Raw genomic sequence first — 21,345 nt, forward strand, 5'->3', positions numbered from 1 at the left:
TTATATCACGATTATTATTCTATTATATTTTTTACTCGTTGGTATGACAGCATTATTAATATGAAAAGCAAATTAATGACAGCTGATCATCAGACCAGAGTCACCACAGGGAAAGTTTGTGGATGCTCACTGTGCACATATAAATCAAGCCATATAAATAAAAAATATTTTATATAGTGTATTTTTTACATAAGTAATTTGTTTTTCACATAATTTTACATGATTTTGGTAGCTAATTAATTTAAGCAACAAAAAAGCCATTTGGGAGCCAAAAGACCCGCATCTTTTTAGTGAGCCGAGCCAAAAAGAACCGGCTCTCTGAAAAGAGCCGCAATTCCCATCACTACCACGTACCCTAAGCAGTCAATCGTAAGCAAGCTCGGCGGATCGGGGCCTCAACTCGTGACAACACTTCAGCATCGCCGTGTGCTGATTGGTCAGTCGTGCTGTCCGTCGCGTTAACCTCCAACGTGTCTGTTTGTGTGCGTGTGCATGTGTTGCGCTCTCCACTCGTAACCGGGAGAGATACGGTGTAGTGGGATTTAGAATAAAACAAGACAAGCGGTGTACGTCTTGACTCAACCGTGGTTTACTTCGAATGCCCAGAGGTAATACAAACGTATACACACAACTTCCTGTCCAACAATGTAAATCGGTCCGACACGAAATACTAAACGAAGCAGGATTTCCTTGTTTAAATAAACATTTTAGATGACGACATCCATGTCCCAATAGTTAGTTTCTGTAGCCGAGGGTACAAACGCACGGACCGTTCCCTGCATTTGATTGCCACCCAACGCACATACTGTAGCACACAACCCATTGGCCCCTCCCATGGGCGGTGATCAAAAAGCCTTTATTAGTCCCACAATGGGAAAATTTGCCATCTACAGCAGCAAAATTGAAAGGTGGGACGGGGGGGTTCAAAAAAATAAAACAAGTATTGTATGTGTGACAGGTGTCACAATAGTGACTGTCTTGAGCTCCACGTTGCTGCCGTCTAATTAATACCAGACGCGTGGATGTCTTTTTATTTTTTATTGCTGCAACACAGTATGGCAGAAGGGATGGGTGAAGTCGCATGGGTTTCATCTTGTGATTAACAAAAGTCTCGTCCAAGTAGTTCTCAATATGCAAAATATTGTAGATAACAAAACAATGAACGTGTGATCATATAGTGGCTATTTACAGAAAAATAGAATACAACACAAAGTCATTGTTATTCACATGATGTCACTGAACGCATCACATTCGAGACGGTCGGCGCGAACATGCGGTCCGCTGGATAATGGCGGCACAGTTCAACACGCTAGGAACACTCACGGCCAAATGAAACACGACACAAGAAACGAAATATTGTACAATAAAAACAAACTGAAACAATCATTACCTACAACACAGTATGGCAGAAGGGATGGGTTTCGTCTTGTGATTAACTGCGCAACAGAAAAGCACTATGAAGCACATGTGCTTCAAAGTTCCACTCGACAAAACCTGAATTAAATAATGACACAAAAAGTAATCTGGACTCGAAAGGAATCAGGGCACTAATTAGATAACACTAGACAGTACAAAAGGTGAAACAAAATAAGATATTGTCATGAAAATGCGAGTTAATCCAGACCATGTGAGAAGTGCGACTCATCATAAGACTTGTCCAAGTAGTTCTGACGACTTTGGGCGGGACTTAGTGTGACACTGTGCGCCGTTGCGTCACTTCCGTCATTATTTAATAATCTTAGTGCACAACTTCATTACATATGTACAAAAGAAAATGTCAGAAGACTGAAATGTAGTGCACAACTGCACCAAAATGTTTCATATAGAATTGTACATAGCGCGAAGTATAAAAATACAGACTAAAAGCACATACGATATACGCAACTGTAATGACTCTACATAAGGTGGCTGTGCTATTTACAATGCATGACCCAGTTTTATTGTATTTTTTTTTTCTTCATGTGTTTATTAAGCCGCCTGACAGCAGTCGGTCGGAACGAGTGCCGGTATCTCTCCTTCTTGCTGCGCGAGTGTAACAGTCTCTGGGTGAACCCCCCAAGACAACTTAGCTCCTCGGATCATTGGGACACACAAACCCCACCACCATGTTAAAATGACAGCTCACGGAGGAGCGGTTATCCCACCTCTGGCTATTTCAGTAAGTACATTTGATCATATTACATATAGCTCTCATAAAAAGGGTTGTAAGGTGATACCTTGGCTTACAAACTTAATTGGTTCCCAGACAGAGTGTGTATGGCGAAAAGTGTGTGTCCCAAAAAATAATTTCTCATAGGAAAAAAATGAGAATAATCCGTTTCCAGGTCCCCATAAAACAATTTTCTACGTTCTAATTTTCTAAGCCTTAAAACTACACAAAATATACCTTATTTTATGGATAATAAATGTGCTATGGTATTATAATTAAATAAATAAACTGTACTGTATAATAAAGTCATTTTATTTACCTTTGTGATGGTCGATGGCTTGATGGAATGGAGTGGTTTCATCAGCATTAACACTTCAGGAACGTAGCCTTCTTCTTTCACCATCTTGAGTAATGATCCCTTGTAGATGCTTTCTCTGCGATAATTTTACATTGTTCCTCATCAATTTTGTTCTGTTTAGCTGGGTTGATAGCTTTTTGTTGTGGAGCCTGATTGATGTGAATTTTAACCTTGCGGTCTACGCTCTGCCTTTGACCTATCAAAGTTGAAACGAGTCCTGTTTTCTATCCATTTTGTCACTCTGTCACTGTCGTCTGCCTGTCTCTGTAATGTTTAAACCACCTCCCCTCACTGCTGCGTTCTTGACCAATCACGTGGCTTTAACTGACGACTGGGAGCGGGGAATAGAGGACCAAAACAAGCCGGCTGCCATTTTCTTGTTAGGAGAGCAGGCTCATTCACGAACGACACATCACTCATTATGACAGCTTCGTGTGTATCCCGAAAAATAGTTTGTATGCCAGGGTAAAATTTTCATAAATTTAACGTTCGTAAAACAAAAAGTTCGTAAGCCAAGGGGTTCATAAACCAAGGTATCAATGTACTCTGGAAAACAAATTGCATTGAAAATAAATGAAAACCATCGTAAAATGTTTTCCCACAAAAAAGTTTTAATGAAAAAACAAGGTATAAAGTAATACCCATTAGACCCCTGCATCACTGTAAAACATTTCATTCAAGTTATTTCACTCTGTGTCAGCAGAGTCTAGTACATTTAGGAATCTCTGACACTTCGCCATGAGCACTTTGATCGCTTCTGTGAAGAGCACATTTGGGGGCAGAATTCCTGTAGACTCCACAGAAACTGAAAATATTAAATATACAGAACAAAAAAAGTAATTATAATGATGAATTTCAATGACTTTGCAGAACAAATTTATCACAGAACTGTGTGTGTTTGTATTACTAGTCTTGTCAGGACCACTAACATTTTATACCAGGGGTGGGCAAACTTTTTGACTCGCGGGCCACAATGGGTTCTAAAATTTGACAGAGGGGCTGGGGCAGGAGCATTTGGAGGGAGTGTTTCGGCTGGATATACTAAACCCAAAGAATTAAATGTAGTGTGTGCAAACCTCATAGCACAGTAAGAACACTAAAGCCCAATTTATTAACTGTCTTTCAAACATGAAAAGTAGCCCTTATCAGTTAATAAATTTGTCTCAAGGAATATGAAAGATATGGCATTTACATACTATTTCGTACATACCTGGAATTTGGGGCAGGCAACCTTATTTCCGGTCAGGCAACTTTTCAGAGTTGTCTGCCCCGGTGTCCGCTAACTTTTTGTCATGAGTTTTAGACACTGTTTTTATTATAATTTGGACAAGTTCGGCGGGCCGGATTAAAGAGCCTATGTGGCTCGCGGGCCGTAGTTTGCCCATGTCTGTTTTATACCATACGTATTGAGGACATTTTTTGACGAGTGAGGATCTTTTGGCCGGTCCTCACAAATGTTTCATTCTGAAGGCTTCTAGAGGGTGTATATATGCATCTGTTAAAGTTTCAGTGAGGTCCTCACAAATTCACCCAAAGTGATTTTTTTGGTGTGTATTTTTATTTCACTTGAATACACACACTTTTTACTCACTGTGTGTGTTTATGTGTGTGTGCGTGGTTAATGAGAGGAAAAAGTTCATACCACAAAAAGTCAAACGATATTTTAACCAAATTTACCACAGGGGTGAGGACTTTGAATGTACCCATTCAGAAACCTCACTCCTGCTGTTATTTCAGTTTCAGGTCTTTTTATTTCTTTGTTTTTAAAGAAGTTGAAATGGGAAATTGGGTGACATTTAGTCTTCAAATGTAACACTAGTTCTTTTCTAAACTTCTCAGCAACGGTGGTCCTCACTCCTTATCTGGAGTTATCCGGACCTCACAAAAGCATTGAAACAAGGATGTGTGTGTGTGTGTGTGTCTGTCTGTCTGCATCTTCTCGCTCCTTAAATCATGTAACATTCGTTTCTGTTTCAATCTTGACATAGTTTCTTTTGTACTCAATTTGTTATTGTGAAAGGCACACCGGATGTTGTTGCATAAGACACTTCATGTTCTACGTTGTCTGTCAAGAGTGTCATTTTTTTGCCGCCAGCCACATTATAGTAACTGTTTCTTCTCGGGGGGCCGTTATGAATTTGGGGAACCCATTAGAATATTTTATCCCATCCACATATAGAGCGCACAACAAATTAATGAATAACTCGTTTTCAAAATTGAAGTCAAAAATCTAAGATGGCACCCGAGAAGGCAGCCTCTCAAGCAGGTGCTCTCATGAGGAAGTGCTTTCATGAGCCTTGCTTTTTTTTGTGGTTGTTTTTGTGTTTTCTTTTGTCACTGTGTTGTTGTACGTCGTGTGGAACGGATACAGATTGTTTTTCAGCATTTTTGGCCACGGAATTTATCAAGTATCTTGACAGAAGTCCGTAGGTGGGAATACTTATTGTATTTGTTTGTGAAGTCGGGTCAACTGAGTATGATTTACACGGGCCATCAGAAACAAATACCATCCATTATGTTTTCTTATCATGAATATTCAAGTCATAAATGTATGTTTTTAGGGAGCACTGAAGTTACAACTTCAAAATTACTTTTCCCCATTGCTACTGAGAAATCGCATCACCGGTACTCATTGGTACAATAGTGTGCACATGAAATTGCAGAAATAAATGAACTTACAGATAAAGTGGTCTCGCACTCGTCCGAGTTTCACCAAATTTTTTAAGTCATCATGACGGAGAACTTCTCTGCTGCATGTATCCAAGCGACTGTTGACAACTTTAGCAACCTTGCTCCCTGAAAAAAAAGTTACATTTGAAACTTCATTAATCATAGCAGGGATTGGCAATGAAGTTTGGCCTCAGCCATTTTTTGCTGCTAACAATCGTACAGGGATGGTCCACCAATGAAAAGGTTTCTGCAGCCGTCATCTGTACTTCTTTGAAGGTGTCGGACATTTCGTCCCTGGTCCCTGCATCTAACGTTGAGGGAGCAGTAGACTACTCCCTGAAGCTAATCTGAAACATCCGACACCTTCAAAGAATTGCAGATGACGGCTGAAGAAACCTTTTCATCGATCACCAACCAAAATTACATTGACGTCACACAGACACATTTACTAATAGATTAGAATAACAAAAGCGAGTGCATGTGTGTATGAAAAAGATTAATTAATTATAATATGTAATTAATTGAGCTAATTAATTGTTATTGGAATGTAAACATTGCTGAGAAAATCCCCATTTCCAAGAGAGAGAGAGATAGGGAAGGAGGGATTCAGGCAGGTAAGGGAGGGATGGATTATGTAAAAAAAAGTTGGAAATCTGCCCATGGGCAGGAAATTAATGAGTATTTATTCTACTAGTCAATCATTTCCTGACTTTCACGTCGAGGCAATCTTACCGTTATCATCTTCCAGTTCGATAACTCCTTGTGAAAAGCAACGTTTCAGGCATTCTGCCTTTTCTCCACGCACTGTCTCAAGGAGGGTGATCTCTGGCAGGAGGCGGTAACTTGCTGTGGCCACAGGAGAGAACTTGGCGTGATCCTTCCCTGGTTGGAAAACAGAACCACTTCAGTATTTAAAGGACAGGCGACACCCTTTTTTGTTTCCGAACTGACATCAGAAAAACGTTTTATAGCATCTAAAATACCCAAAACGTGCAGGCTGATATTCCTAGTCAAATGCAAAACACTAATAAAAATGAGTTAAAGTGTCCCAAAACTACTTCAAAATGACCCCGGAAATTGCGAGTTTCGGAAGGTCCCGCCCCCTTGTTCGTGACGTCACGCCAGGACGTCTTGCCTTGCTCTAGAATCAAAACAATGGCTTCAGATTCGGAGAAGATGCTTTCTTGTTACTCATCCAGTTATGAATATGATTCAAATAGTTCTGAATAGGAAAGCATAAATGTTTGCAATCGATTAAAGAAGTACTTGCGTCTCAATTCGAGCGGTCAGGACTCCAATGTAGCGTCCCAGAAAATGCAGAAGACGGCGCCCAAGCTCCGTTGGAAATGGGCTGATTTGTCTGCTGGGAATTTATGTCATCTAGTATCAAATAGTAGTCTTGGTGCAACACACAACGATTCACCATAGCATTATTTATGTGTTTTCCTTCTAATTTCGCCATCAACACGGATCAACACGAAGTTTTCAGACCAAACAAAATACCCAAAATGCATTACGTCCCGCTTTCTCGGGCAGGGGCGTTTCAGACGTGACGTCACGTCAGGCATCGTCATCAACTCAAAAACAAGACTTCCTGAATATTCAGCGCGAGTCTTAAAAGGTAAAATATAGCTATATGCTGTGGAATCTTTGTAAAATACGCTCAGTAGAAGTCATTCAAGTAGAAGGCAATCAAGTTCAGAGTTCTTACCAATTCCTTTGACACAATGCATGACAACGTCGAGTTCCTGTCCAGGACGGAGCAGCGCTATAAGGATGTCGTCATGTACAGGTTCAATACTGGCGTCAGCAAACACATCTGCCTGGTTACCAATTGGGACCCATTTTATATCTCTGGAATAGACTACAAAATAATGATGTGACAATTAAGAATGGAGGCAAGATGGGAAAAAGGCTTGGTGAACTTCTGCATTAAACTTCAACGGTTTTTATTCCATGACACTGAACGATCAGGCTGCAACTATCCAACATTTTTAAAATACAATATTGTACTTTATATCAGTGATTATTGTACTTTCCAATTCAACACGGCATATACTGTGGTTGGGTGCTGCAGACCTCAAGACGGGATGTTGTCAATCGGTGAAGAGCATACTTTGAAAACCTCCTTAATTCCACTTCCCTGTCTTGCTATCAGGAAGCAGAGTCTGGGGTCTTTGAAATAGGCTTTCCTATCTGCAGTTCAGAGTACTGTTAGGGCAATTCGCTATCGAATATATTTTAAACATCTTTTCATTTCCTTACAGTTTCTGCCAACAGGCAGTCAGGAGACTTAACTCCCTCCCAGCCCTGCCCCCCTGCCTCTTCCCACAGCCACACTCACCGAGTACACGCTACACACTGTACTATCATCCTGAACTCTTTTTGGTTTTTTTTCTGCAAGACCTCACTCCAACCTGTTTTTTGTTTGTTTTTGCATTACTACACTATGTCACTTTACATACGACACTACCTCACTTTACATAAGTCACTACCTCACTTTACATTCAGAAATTACATGTATTGTCTGTCTTTTTTAGCCACATTTTAAGTGCCTTGCACGCTGGATCCGAGAGGACATTAATTTCATCTGTGCTGTATGTCATGCATATGAGCATATTTGACAATAAAGCTGACTTTGACTTTACACATCGTTTTATTTTCTGACTTCCTGTCATGATGTCACATTCTGTCTGTCTTTACAAAGTTTTTCTTGGACTTCCTGTCATGTCACATCCTGTCTGACTTTATAAAAGCTCTCCCAAGCAGGTCTTTCTCTCTCCTCCCCTCGCGCCTCAACCATCTCGCACATTTTGTTTGTGCTGTCCCAAAGATTGAAGAATCTTTTTGGTTTTACTTTTGATTCCTGCTTCATTAATAATGACCCTAACAGTTGCACAGATGGTTAAAAAGTTCCTTCGTGGCAGTCTCTTCCATCAAGGTACAGGGGCACATTGTGCATGCCGTGCTTGAAGATACATGCTTGATTTGACTTATGACTTCCCAGAAAGCCCAGTAACTTGGTTAAAAAATGGATATAAAAATCTCACTTAATTTAGAAATTTCTTATTGAATTCAATAAAATACTTAAACATCAGCCGGATGGTGAAATCAATCATGAAATGCCCAAACCATTATGGCATTGTAGTTAACCTTACCTTTGCTGTTTAAATAAAGTTCCAGTGGATTAGAAGAATCTTTGCTTGTGTGAGCATCCTTGTTGCATTTAATCTTCAAGCGTAGTTGAATTGTGTCTATTTCCGAAACATCGTCCTCTGCAGACTCCTTATCTAAAATAAAACCACAACATCAGATGTCTTATACAGATGCTCCCCACCATACGAACGAGATACGTTCCATGGTGATCCCCTTTTTTAAAAAGGGGGACCACTACCACAGCTTGCCAATCCAGGGGGCACTCTACCCGATGACCTTGAGATGTTGCAGAGGCGTGCCAACCAAGACAGCCCAACAACAACCAGAGCCTCGAGGAACTCTGGGCGGATCTCATCCACCCCTGGGGCCTTGCCACGAGGATCTTTTTAACCACATCGGTGACTTCAACCACAGAGCTTGGAGAGCCCATCAGAGTCCCCAGACTGCTTCCTCCAAAAAAGGCATATTGGTGTTCGAAGTACTCTGCCCACCGGCTCACAACGTCCCGAGTTGAGGTCAGCAACACCCCATCCTCACTGTACACAGTGTTAGTGATGCACTGCTTTCACCTCCTGAAACGCCGGATGGTGGACGAGAATTTCCTCTGAGCCGTCCGAAAGTCGGCATCCATGGCGCCACCGAACTCTTCCCATGCCCGGGTTTTTGCCTCGGCGACCACCGAAGCCGCATTCCGCTTGGCTAATCGATGCCTGTCAGCTGTCTCTGAGGTGCTACAGGACATATAGGCCCGATGGGACGCCTTCAGCTTGGCAGCATTCCTTACTGCTGGTGTCCACCAATAGCAAAACACCACTCGGGTTCTGATCGGGGGGAGGGGGGGGGGCGCCTTCCGCCCAATCACGCCCCTCCAGGTGTCACTGTCATTGCCCACATGAGCATTGAATCACCCGGCAGAACAAGGGAGTGCCCGGCAGGAGTGCTCTCCAGCACACTCTCTCAGGGCTCCAAAAAATGATATGTATACTGAACTGCTGTTTGGTGCATATGCACAAACAACAGTCAAGACCCCCCTCCCCCAAACGTGGAGGGAAGCAACCCTCTCGTCTACCGGAGTGAATCCCAACGTACAGGCGGTGAGCCGGGGGCCAATGAGTATGCCCACACCTACTCCACGCCTCTCACCGTGGGCAACTCCACAGTGGAAGAGATTCCAACCCTTCTTGAGGCCTCGTACCAGACCTAGGCTGCGTGGAGGAGAGTCCAACTATATCTAGTCTGAACTTTTCTACCTTGGACATCAGCTCGGGCTCCTTCCCTGCGAGAGAGGTGACATTCCGCGTCCCAAGAGCTCGCTTCTGCAGCTGAGGATCGGACCACCAGGGTCCCTGCCTTTGGCCGCCGCCCAGCTCACAATGCACCCGACCCCTTTTGCCCCTCCCATTGGTGGTGAGCCCTTGAGAAGGGGGACCCACGTTGGCTTTTCAGGCTGAGCGCGGCCGGTCCCCATGGGTGTAGGAATGAGTAAATGTAATAATAAATAAACAACTCGTAAACTATTTCACCGTTTCAGGGTCAGTGGTTAAACAGTGGACACTTTATCACGTTATCAGGTTACAAGTTATTATTGGTGCACAAAAAGGTTGTGTCAATTTTGATCATCAATGTCACAGTGAGTAATTGTGACAGCCCAAAGTTATTCAATTAATTCGGTTCATTTAGTCAGTTCATGAATTTGAGGACAAAAATCTTCACTTACAATCTCTGATACATTTGTTATTAATCATGGGGTAGACGTGTACATTTGAAAGGCATGCCCTAAGTACATGACGCATTGCTTCCTTAAGTCTCTATTAAAAAAAAAAAAAAAAAAACAACAACAACATATGTATGAGGGCTTACCAATACTTCTATACTCGAACAGAGAGGGGTCAGCTTTGATGGGAATGAGGCCTAATCTCTGTGCCAGCACTTCATCTTGGACAATAGATGTGTTGTTATAAATAAAAACCTTTTCAATGGCCATGGTGGGCACCTGGAAGCACAATAACATTTTGTCATGCAAAGCAATACTTGACAATTTAAACTTCTATTGTTTGTCCCACTAGGAGTCGCCACGGTGTGTCCTACATTCCCATTGAAGTTGAACCGATAACACAAGCTGCCCTTCCGTCTTCGCTCACGACATCCGTACTCCTTCTCTTAGGTCAGTGGTTCTTAACCTTGTTATAGATACACCAAATCCATTCAGTTCATATGAACATTCACCAAGCCCTTCATTCAATGAAAACATTTCTTAAAAACAAAAACTAAACTAAATCATTATCACTGCAGAGAGATAGCTAGATAGATAATTATTTAATCACGATCAAATTCATAGTCACAGTCAACCCTAAATTAATTGCATTTAATCACATATGTTTATCTGTCCACATTTCGTTGTATTTCTTTTTGTCCTATTATTCTCATTTTAATGCTTTCAACAAGGAACCACAAAATACTTTCTTTTGCTGCCCATGATAGGCGCAAAAAAGCACAATGGCCGCAGAGTTGTCACAACACAAAGTGACAAAAGAAAACACAAAAACAAGACAAGAAACAAGACAAAAACAACAACAAAAAGCAAGGCTCATGAGAGCACTTGCTTACGGCTGCCTATTCGGGCGCCTTCTTGGACTTCTTGATGAGCTCGCTAGCGGTCGCAAGTGGGTGATGATGAGTCTCTCCAGAGTATTCATCAGGTGAGGCGTCAGCGGCATCGGTCTGTAGTTGTTGAGTTCCTTCGGGTGGGCGATCTTGGGTACGGGGACCAAGCATGATGTTTTCCACAGCTGTGGAACTCTGCCCAACTTCAGGCTCAGGTTGAACATGATGGACAACGACACAGTTGGTCGGAGCATATCCTGTCGGGAAATCATGTTGTCCGGACCTACTGCCTTCTTAATTTTCATCTTCCTCAGTTGGTTCCTCACCTGTGCAGTTTTTACAGACAGGCAGGTACCAGGAGGCAGAGTGGCGGATGGGGGTGTGGCGTCGGTTGAGAGGGCAGTGGTTTGTTGCTGGTAACAGGTTATGAGAGGTGGCGTGTAGGGGAAGTCCACAGTGAGAGTGAGTGCAAGTGCTGTTGACGGTGGGGCTGGGGCGATAGACGTCTGGTCAAACCGGTTGAAAAAGCGTTTCTGTTCATCTGCCCAGTCCTTGTCTTTCTCATTCAATGTCACTGGGGTTTTTTTGGCCTGAGATGTTTTTCAGGCCCATCCAGACACCAGGAGACATTGCTGGCCTGCACCTGCTCCTCCATTTTCATCCTTACTCTTTGTTCGCCGACACAAAAGCCATTTTCTTCTCCTTCAGGAGGGACTTTATGTCGGGAGTAATCCACGGTTTGTCGTTGGCGAACACCGCACAGTCTTGGTGGATACGCTGTTTCTTTCACAAAGGTTTATGCAATCCGTAATGGTGTTGGTGAGTGAATCAATGTCCTCCCCAAGAACCTCAGTGAAGAGCTCCCACCTGGTCGACTCAAAGCAGTCCCGCAGAGCCTCTTCATCCATGCCAATGACACCTACTCCACCTGTCAATGAATTAAAGTACAGTAAAGTCTCGTTATATCGATATTCAAGGGAGTCCGAAAAAATATCGATATAACCGGGACTATCGATATATCCGACCCTGTTTGCATGTAATTTTCTCCGTGCGTGCATAGAAATAGTATCGATATAACCGGGACTATCGATATATCCGATATCGATATAACGAGACTTTACTGTATTTCTCCTTCGTCTTTCCTTTCGGCTTTTTCCTTCAGGGCTCGCCACAGCGAAACAGTGTCCTCCATCTAACCCTGTTTTGTGCATCCTCTTCTCTAAAACCAGCTACCTTCATGTCCTCTTTGACAACATCCATAAACCTCCTGTTCGGCCTGCCTTTTGATCTCCTGCCTGGCAGTTCAAGGCTAAGCATCCTTCTCCCAATATAGTCAGTCACTCTCTCTCCTCTGGACATTTCCAAACCATCTCAGTCTGGCCTCTCTGACTTTCTCTCAAAAACCTCTAATATGAGTTGTCACTCTGATATACTAATTCCGGATACTATCAACCTGTCACTCCCAAAGAAAACCTCACCATCTTCATCTCTGCTATCTCCAACTCTGCTTGCTGTCTTTTGTTCAATGTCGCAGTGAATTAAAGTATTTAGCATCTACTATTGTTGAACTGTCGGTTTTTGCTCAACTCAAGAACTACAATTTGATTCTTCTTCTTTCTTTTCCTTTCGGCTTTTCCCTTCAGGGGTCACCACAGCGAATAAAAGTCCTCGATCTATCCCGGTTTTGTGTATCCTCTTCTCACACCAGCGACCTTCATGTCCTCTTTGACCACATCCATAAACCTCCTCTTCGGTCTTCCTCTCGGTCTCCTGCCTGGCAGTTCAAGGCTCAGCATCCTTCTCCCGATATAGTCACTGTCTCTCCTCTGGACATGTCCAAACCATCTCAGTCTGGCCTCTCTGACTTTCTCTCCAAAGCCTCTAATATGAGTTGTCCCTCTAATGTACTCATTCCTGATCCTATCAAACGTGGTCACTCCCAAAGAAAACCTCGTCTTTTCTTCAGTGGCACTGTCTCCAGTCCAAACATCATGGCTGGTCTCACCATTGTTTTATACACGTTTCCTTTCATCCTAGCTGAAACCCTTCTATCACACATCACACCTGACATTTTTCTCCAGCCGCTCCAGCCTGCCTGGACACACTTCTTCACCTCTTTTCCACACTCTCCATTGCTCTGGACAGTTAAACCCAAGTACTTAAAATCATCCACCTTCTTTATCTCTTCCCTGTAGCATCACTCTTGCACTTGGATCCCTCTCATTCACATACATGTATTCCGTCTTGCTGCGACTGATCTTCATTCCTCTCCTTTCCAGGGCATATCTCCACATCTCTAGTTTCTCCGCCACCTGTTCCCTGTTCTCGCTACAGATCACAATGTCATCTGCAAACATCATGGTCCAAAGATTCTTGTCTAACATCGTCTGTCAGCCTGTCCATCACCATAGCAAATAAGAAGGGGCTCAGAGCTGACCCCTGAAGTACAATTTGATTGGATTGGATTTGCCTATATTAGTCTCGCAGTGGAGAAATTTACATTTCACAGCAGCAAAGTTATGAAAGAAATTAAAGTAGAAAAGCAAAACACAGGAGCTGCTGGAAAGGCAGCCACTCTCGCGGCGCCGTCTTGAAGTCAAAAGAACAAAAAAAACTAAATAACAAAACAAAGACACAGAGAGATATTCATTCTTAAGCACTTTCTGTACCCTCTTTGTTCCAGTTCCAGATGAAAGAAGAGAGGATCAAAGCGTCTCTTCACCAGTGGATCAGGGACATCATGGTGGAATGTGCACGTCGACTACAAGCAAAATGTTGAAAGCAAACACGCAGCTGTAGCATCTATTGACGAAAAGAGATTACCTCACATCTCCTGTCCCTCATAAATGTGCTTCAATTCCAACCCGTGACAGTTCCATATAAGCATCGGCGCTCTGCGCTGACTAACGCTCCTTCCTTCTTATCGCGGGCTCCTCAAGCCATGTATCCATCCAGCCGCAGACTGTCCAACCGCACCGACCGTTCCACTGAACAAAGCAGGGCTGTGAAGATGCTGCCCATTACAGGGGCATAAAAAAACCCACAATGGCCCCAGTGGTGTCCAGCGATGACAGTCGAATGGCACCGACATTCCTCCCATTCAAAAACAGTACTGGCATATTCATGCTGCCGAAAAGGTGCAACCGCTCAGCACAGTCTCCTCCTTGATGATTGTCTTGGCCAAAAATGCTGAAAAACAATCCGTATCCGATTCCACACGACGCACAACAACACAAAGTGACAAAAGAAAACACAAAAACAAGACAAAAACAACAAAAAAAGCAAGGCTCATGAGAGCACTTGCTGACGGCTGCCTACTCAGGCGCCATCTTGGACTCCAAGATGATTGTAGTTTATTATTCAAATAACTGATGCAGAAAATATTCAATCAGTAGTTTAAACATGAAATAGTTTAGCCTCAATGGAAACCATTATTCACTCTCAAAAAAATTCGGAACTGCAATGGCATGAAACTGTTTTAAGTAAAATTTGCTCATTGTTATTAAATCTTCAGAATCCAATGTCAGCCAATACCCAACTATCATAATTTGCCCGCATATTTCAATTAACAAAAAAACTAAACTTTGAAAGAACAGTTTTGAACAAGATAAAATGACATGATGGAGAGAGCTTGAACCTCTAATTGTGGAGCCAATGGATGACTGTCATGTGAAATGAGTGGTGATTGCGTCAAAAATATATAACCGAAGAGGTATATTGTGGTTTCGCTTCTGCAGTGTCCCAAGCTAAAAGGGATATATTTGGTACTATTTATCTCTCCTTTCTTTATATTTGTTTATAGTCAAACTTTATGACAATATTGTAAGCTGGTCATTTTAATCACCAAGAGAAAAATCAATCAATTGAAAATTTGTAGTTATTAACTGTAAAGCAAAGAAAGACTTCATATAGCATCATCAAACCGTATATAGAAAACCAACCTCTGCCAGTAAGATCCTTCTGAAAGCATTGGCGATTGCTGCATCAATCCCCACCATGTCAAACTCCATCAAGTTTTCTGTGAGCAATCCCACATCAATTCTGAAGTGCTGCAAAACATGTTAGTATGTATTTACTATAAAACAATACAGCCCGTCTCCTCTGCATACCAAAAGCAACAGGGGTAAAAAAGGTCATTTCACATAAAACACAGGTGTCAAAATCAAGGCCCGCGGGCCAAATCCGGCCCGCCACATCATTTTTTTCGGCCCGCGAAAGCAAATCAAACTTGTTAAATTCCATGATGATTGCTAAAATCTGAGCCAAAATTTCATATTTTTGGATGTCAACCACAATAAAAGTCATTATTCTTGACTTCAGATTTGAAAACGAGTTATTCATTAATTTGCTGTGTGCTCTATATGCAATATTTGAAGGGTTTTAAACGTTCTAATGAGTTCCCCAAATTCATAACGGCCCTCGAGAGGAAACCATAACTACAATGTGGCCCGCGGCAAAAAATGACTTTGACAGCCCTGACATAAAACATAAAATCCAATTTCATGTGATCCTAAACACAAACAGCTAATACCTAGGAAATATGTTGACGTTTATCTTGAATTGGGACCTTTGAGGGCAGGGTGTATTAATTTGCGACGGATCAAAATGATGGTAAATATTGCAATACACATCCAGTAATTAAAATATTACCTTAAGATCAAATCCCACTCAAAAAAATAATAAAAAAATCATTTCCAATTTTAATTTGCTTCAATGAACATAAAAATCATATATGCTGAAAGTTGCCCTTTAAACACAACTATGACTGATTTTTTTTCTTACTTTCAGAATCAGAATCAGAATACCTTTATTTGTCCCGCAATGGGGAAATTTACTTTTTAGAAATAGTTCCCTAAATGAGTGTCCAGGGTCTAGAAATGCATCAAATACATTTTCAGATTATTAAAGATCATATTTCCGAAAGCAAATGCTGCAAGATGCATTCTTGCCCATGAGCGGGAAGGTACAAATCAGTTATACATTGTTTTTTTGTGGTGAGGTGTACATATGTGTGTTATGCCATTATTAAAATGTAGATTAAATCATACATACATACACTTATTTTCTGTGAGTTTCTGTAAGTGTGGTTCAACAGAGTAGTAAAATGCTGACCCATCTCAAGTCATTATTTTCTTTTATCACCAGATTTGGCTGCTCACGAAACTCAATGTATTCTGAAGGCATAAAATAAATAACTTGAGATGGGCTGTTGTTTTCATTTCAATTTATGTAGGGTGGTGATAAATAGCCATCGCGGAAACACATACTGTATGACTACACGGCCATGCAATGAAGAGGACATTCTGCCATCTACTCATTAACTGCCATTTCCAAATTTATTCGAGAATTCAAAATATGACATAGGGGGCCATCCTCGAATTTAGTTTTGTTTTTTTCTTGTTTGGGTGCTGATAAAGTGCTGGCCATGGCCTCTGGCAATGTTTTTTTTCTTTTCCACAACACAAAAAAAAACAGCAAAACCCGTGACTAAATCGCCATGGTGGGGTGAGGTTCAATTTGGATCGTTCCTCCAACTGACATCTTCGGCAACATAGGCTTAGTTATGCTGATGAGGTGATACCAGAATGGCAGAAATACTAAACCTAAAGCATTAAAGGACAACCGACGCCTCCGGACAAGTTATGTCCATAATTTGTAAAATCACTTCAAATGACTTCGACTGAGCGTATTTTACAAAGATTCCACAGCATATAGCTAGAGTTTACGTTTTAAGACTTGCGCTGAATATTCATGAAGTCTTGTTTTCGAGTTGATGACGATCCCCATGTGACGTCACGTTTGGACCGCCCCTGACCGAGAAAGCGACACAAAATGCATTTTGCGGTACTTTGTTTAGTCTGAAAACTTAACTTAAGCATATTCTCTGAATCTGAAGCCATTGTTTTAATTCTCGAGCAAGGCAAGACGTCTTGGCGTGACATCACGAACAAGGGGGTCGGACCTTCTGAAACTGACTATTTCCGGATTCATTTTGAAGTCATTTTTATTGGTGTTTTTCATTTAAGTAAAAATATCAGCCTGCCGTATTTGGGTATCTTAGATGCTATAAAACGTTTTTCTGATGTCAGTGGGAAACAAAAACAAAAAATGGTGCCGGTTGTCCTTTAAATGTAGTATGTACAAACCTCATAGCACAGTAAGAACACTACAACCCAATTTATTAACTGTCTTTCAAATGTGAAAAATATCCCTGATCAGTTAATAAATTTGTCTCAAGGAATATGGCGTTTACATACTATTTCGCAGATACTTGGAGGAGGAAATGGAAATAGATTAAAATAACATATGCACTGTGATTTATCAAGATTGCGTCTGTTTTTAATAAGTTTCCATCGAAGGGGCAAAGTTAAAGAAATCAACATTTATTGAAAAATGGAATCACTTTCAACATTCAAAACATACAAAACACAACGAAATATTCAAGCTCAATAATACCTACTTATGTTAAATTCCGCATGGTTTGTCCTGACCGCGCGCTCTACAAATTCTCCACTGACGCCCTCGCCTTCACGCGCAAACAATACACGTGTACCGTCGCCGAGCACACAGACATAGGCTACCTGCAGTTGAAATTTGCATACTCGGCACAGCAGCCAATCAGAAGCCTGCTTCTTTCTTCCGGACTTTCGCAAGTGTTCTAAGGTCGTTGCATATCATTTTCCAAAATAGATGCACAGAAACCTCAGCCCAGAAGAAAGATTCAAAAGAAGCTAACAACATATGTGACGCTACAAAACGTAAATTTACATTAAACCGTGACTGTAAACTGTACGACAGACTGATGAAAGGGGCTTAGTGGCTTGTAGCAAGCAATGCAAACGTTGCATTGTGCACCATGATGACAAATGACTACTGCAGCAAAATCTACACTGTAGGTTTGTCGTACATTATACTCTTTCATAACTGCCAGTTTCAGTCCAGATCAAACAGACACGCTTCCCCTTGAATTCTTTGAAGAAATATTCACTCTCCCACCGTGTCTGCAATTTTCTGCACTCACTTTCTACCTTTCGCTTCTTTGGTTCTGCCATGTTTAGTAACGGGTAAATTTCTTCTGGGATTGGCCTTTTGAAGTGCGGGCCATATTCCATTCTGTTTATAAAATTTCTTGCGGGCCAATTAAAAATGGACTGCGGGCCGCAGTTGGCCCGCGGGCCGTAGTTTGGACACCACTGATCTAAAGCCATCCATGACCTTACCCCCCCACACCCCATTTGTCTGACCTTCTTCAAACTTCCGTTCCCCCTCTGTGCCTGAGATCCTCATCCTCCCTCCAGCTCTGTGTACCCTCGGCCTTTCTCAACATGATGGGGTGCTCTGGAATTCACTTCTACCCAACATCCAAAATATTGACTCTCTTCCCACCTTCAAATCCCAACTCAAACCCCATCTGTTTAAAATCAGATTCTGTTTAGTTTAATCATCTCCTCAAATTATTTTTAATTTTATTTATGGATTTATATGTTGGAAAATATTCGATATCCCTGGCCTCATTATTTAGTAGGACCCACGAAAGCAAATCAAACATATCAACTTACATGATGCCTGCTAAAATCTCTATCAAAATTATAAATTCTCATTTGTAATAAATAAGATACAGTAAAGTCTCGTTATATCGATATTCAACGGAGTCCGAAAAAATATCGATATAACCGGGACTATCGATATATCCGACACTGTTTGCACGTAATTTTCTCCGTGCGTGCATAGAAATAGTATCGATATAACCGGGACTATCGATATATCCGATACCGATATAACGAGACTTTACTGTATTTATTGGAAGCTTTTTTTCTTGTCAACAAACCTAACAATAGTTGAATAAATCATTTTAATTCACTTTGTTTATTTGGTTTCAGTCATAACGGGGAAACAGTAACGACCGTATATGACCGTATAGTGAGACCTCAACTTACGAACGCCTTATAATACGAACTTTTCATCGTACGAACGTCAAATTTATGAAAATTAAGCCTCATAATAAGCACTATTTTCATAATACACACCCACCACGGCCAGTCCATCAAGCACACGACCTTCGGATCTGGCGAAAGTGATCTTCGGCTGTAGCACACGACCGAACGGCGCTCCAGCTGGCGCTACTTTCCATACCCCTTCTCATTGAATGCACACGTCGATCGCCTACTTGGAGCTTTTTGCTGATAATTTTACTATTATGGGACCGGAAAATAAACACCACAGGCTCGTGTTCAGCCTCAGTTCAAATGTGGTGCGTTACGATGAATAAATTGAAGAAACTACCAGCCGTACACGTCTACTCTGCTCTGTTTGTTTGTCATCCAAGACTTCTTCTTATGACTCTAGGCTGTTTGGAAAGCATTGTCTAACTGAATGAGCGGTGACAAACACTTGCCAACGTTTTTGTGTTACTACACTTGAACGCACCCCCCTGTCAAGAGAAGTGATTGTGATTGGCTAAAGGGTAGAGTCATGTGTCATGGTAAGCCAATCAGAGATTGTGTTTTCACACACACCGGAACAGCGTGTCAATAGTCACGCTAAATTGTCACGTGCGAGTTGACAGCTCGGGCGTGGCGCCGCTCGCGACACTTCAATTTCATTTCATTTCAACGAGTCACTGTCACCTCACCAGTGACATGATTACGACGAAAGTGCATCGCTGTCTTGTGCTGGCAAATCCAACAGTTTGCTTTGCACGAGGTGATTGTTAGACGAGAGTGTGCCATTTTATTCGCCGCGCCCGCCTTCTTTTGTCGCGTTTCATTCCGCGTCCGTGGAATCATCGGACTCGCGCCTTTTGTTGTCATAAAATCTCTGCCAGCACCTACGGGACTCGAAGTGAATGCAGATGACATCGAGGAGCTTGTTGCTGACCATAATGAGGTCATCAACACAGAGAATTTGATTTGCCTTCAAGAGGACAAGCAGAAGCAGGCCATTCAACAGTTGATGTGCAGGCTTTTATTGAACAGTTCCATTCAGAAAAGGCTATAAGAATCATCAACATGATGAATGATAATGTGATGCCTCAGTTTCGTAAGACCTTACAAGTCAGAAAGCAACAGGTGTCAATTAAGAACCATCAATGACCATCACAAATGTAAATAAAGTGACTTTATAATACAGTGGTGTATTTCTTTCATTACAATACAATAGCACATTTATTATACATAGGATAAGGTAGGTTGTGTGTAGTTTTAAGGCTTATTTAGTTGAAAAGTATATTTTATGGAAACCCGGGAAAGGATTATTCCCATTTTAATGGTTTCCTATGGGAATTTTTTTTTTGAGATACACACTTTTCGCCTTACACACTCTGTCTGGGAACCAATTAAGTTCGTAAGTTGAGGTCTCACTGTATATGACACCCCTGCTTTAAAGTATGTATGCAAGTAAATCATTTCGACCTGGTCTTGAATGAGTTTATTCTTGGGCTCTCATGTCACACTCTTGGACCATACTTACAAGAAAACCACCCATACACAAACACCTTGGTGAGATGACACATACTTGGCTACATGTATACATGTCAGGCTTACATTCTACACCAACGTTCAATAAAATAATAATTTTAAAATGCTACCTTGACTTTCTCAGAATATAGTAGTCGATGCCGATAAAAAAATAATTCTGTTAATATAAGAAGTGGGATAGATAATTAAAATCTCAACACACTAGAGCCATTGAGCAATCAGAAAGCATTGCCTATGAATGTACCTTTTGGAATTTCTGCATATCCCAAGCGTCATTATAGCCGGGGTAGTTTCCAGGGAAATCAGTTGTGTGAACCTTGGGATGGAGGGAAGGGGTGGGGAGGGAGAGAGAGTGAGTTAGCAAGCTAGCACTGGGAAACTAGGAAAAAAAGTCGAACATTGGTCAAAATGTTTGCTGCCAAGCTGGAAGCACCAGGAACGTTTGTTTAGGCATTTCGCTTTACAAGAGCACAGGAAACAATGGTTTGAGTGACGAATGACGAATTACAACGAGGTATCTGTCTTCTAGCACCACGGTTTTTTTAATACTGTACTTGCAGAACGAATATAAAATTAATTTGTTTTTATCAACATCGAAAACGGGAACTTGTTATGCCAATACAAAAATATAACTTACATTTCTCACGCAAAATTCTCCTAAAATAACGCGATTACGGACGTCCTCCACGTTTCCTCGATTTGCCATTCTTCTTCTTTTTGTATTTTTTTCTTCTTCTTCTTCTTCTTCTTCTTCTTCTTCTTCTTCTTCTTCTTCTTCTTCTTCTTCTTCTTCTTCTTCTTCTTCTTCTTCTTCTTCTTCTTCTTCTTCTTCTTCTTCTTCTTCTTCTTCTTCTTCTTCTTCTTCTTCTTCTTCTTCTTCTTCTTCTTCTTCTTCTTCTTCTTCTTCTTCTTTTCCTCCACCTACCGCGGTC

General features: G+C 41.5%; 1 protein-coding gene across 1 annotated transcript; it reads right to left on the bottom strand.

Annotated features, from left to right (window-relative positions):
- Positions 1-624: 624 nt before the first annotated feature.
- polr1c (RNA polymerase I and III subunit C) lies at positions 625-21,178 on the bottom strand. The gene is made up of 9 exons (XM_089012366.1): positions 21,051-21,178; positions 20,658-20,729; positions 14,879-14,986; positions 10,194-10,326; positions 8,336-8,467; positions 6,889-7,041; positions 5,910-6,059; positions 5,187-5,303; positions 625-3,312 (listed from the first exon to the last, which is right to left on the bottom strand). The coding sequence occupies exons 1-9, from the start codon at positions 21,117-21,119 to the stop codon at positions 3,194-3,196; spliced, it is 1,053 nt and encodes a 350-aa protein (XP_088868492.1). The 5' UTR covers positions 21,120-21,178; the 3' UTR covers positions 625-3,193.
- Between the last annotated feature and the right edge of the window lie 167 nt (positions 21,179-21,345).

The sequence above is a fragment of the Hippocampus bargibanti genome, linkage group LG13 (genome assembly GCF_051943395.1).
Source record: "Hippocampus bargibanti isolate YZ-2025 linkage group LG13, ASM5194339v1, whole genome shotgun sequence".
Taxonomy (NCBI): Eukaryota; Metazoa; Chordata; class Actinopteri; order Syngnathiformes; family Syngnathidae; genus Hippocampus; species Hippocampus bargibanti.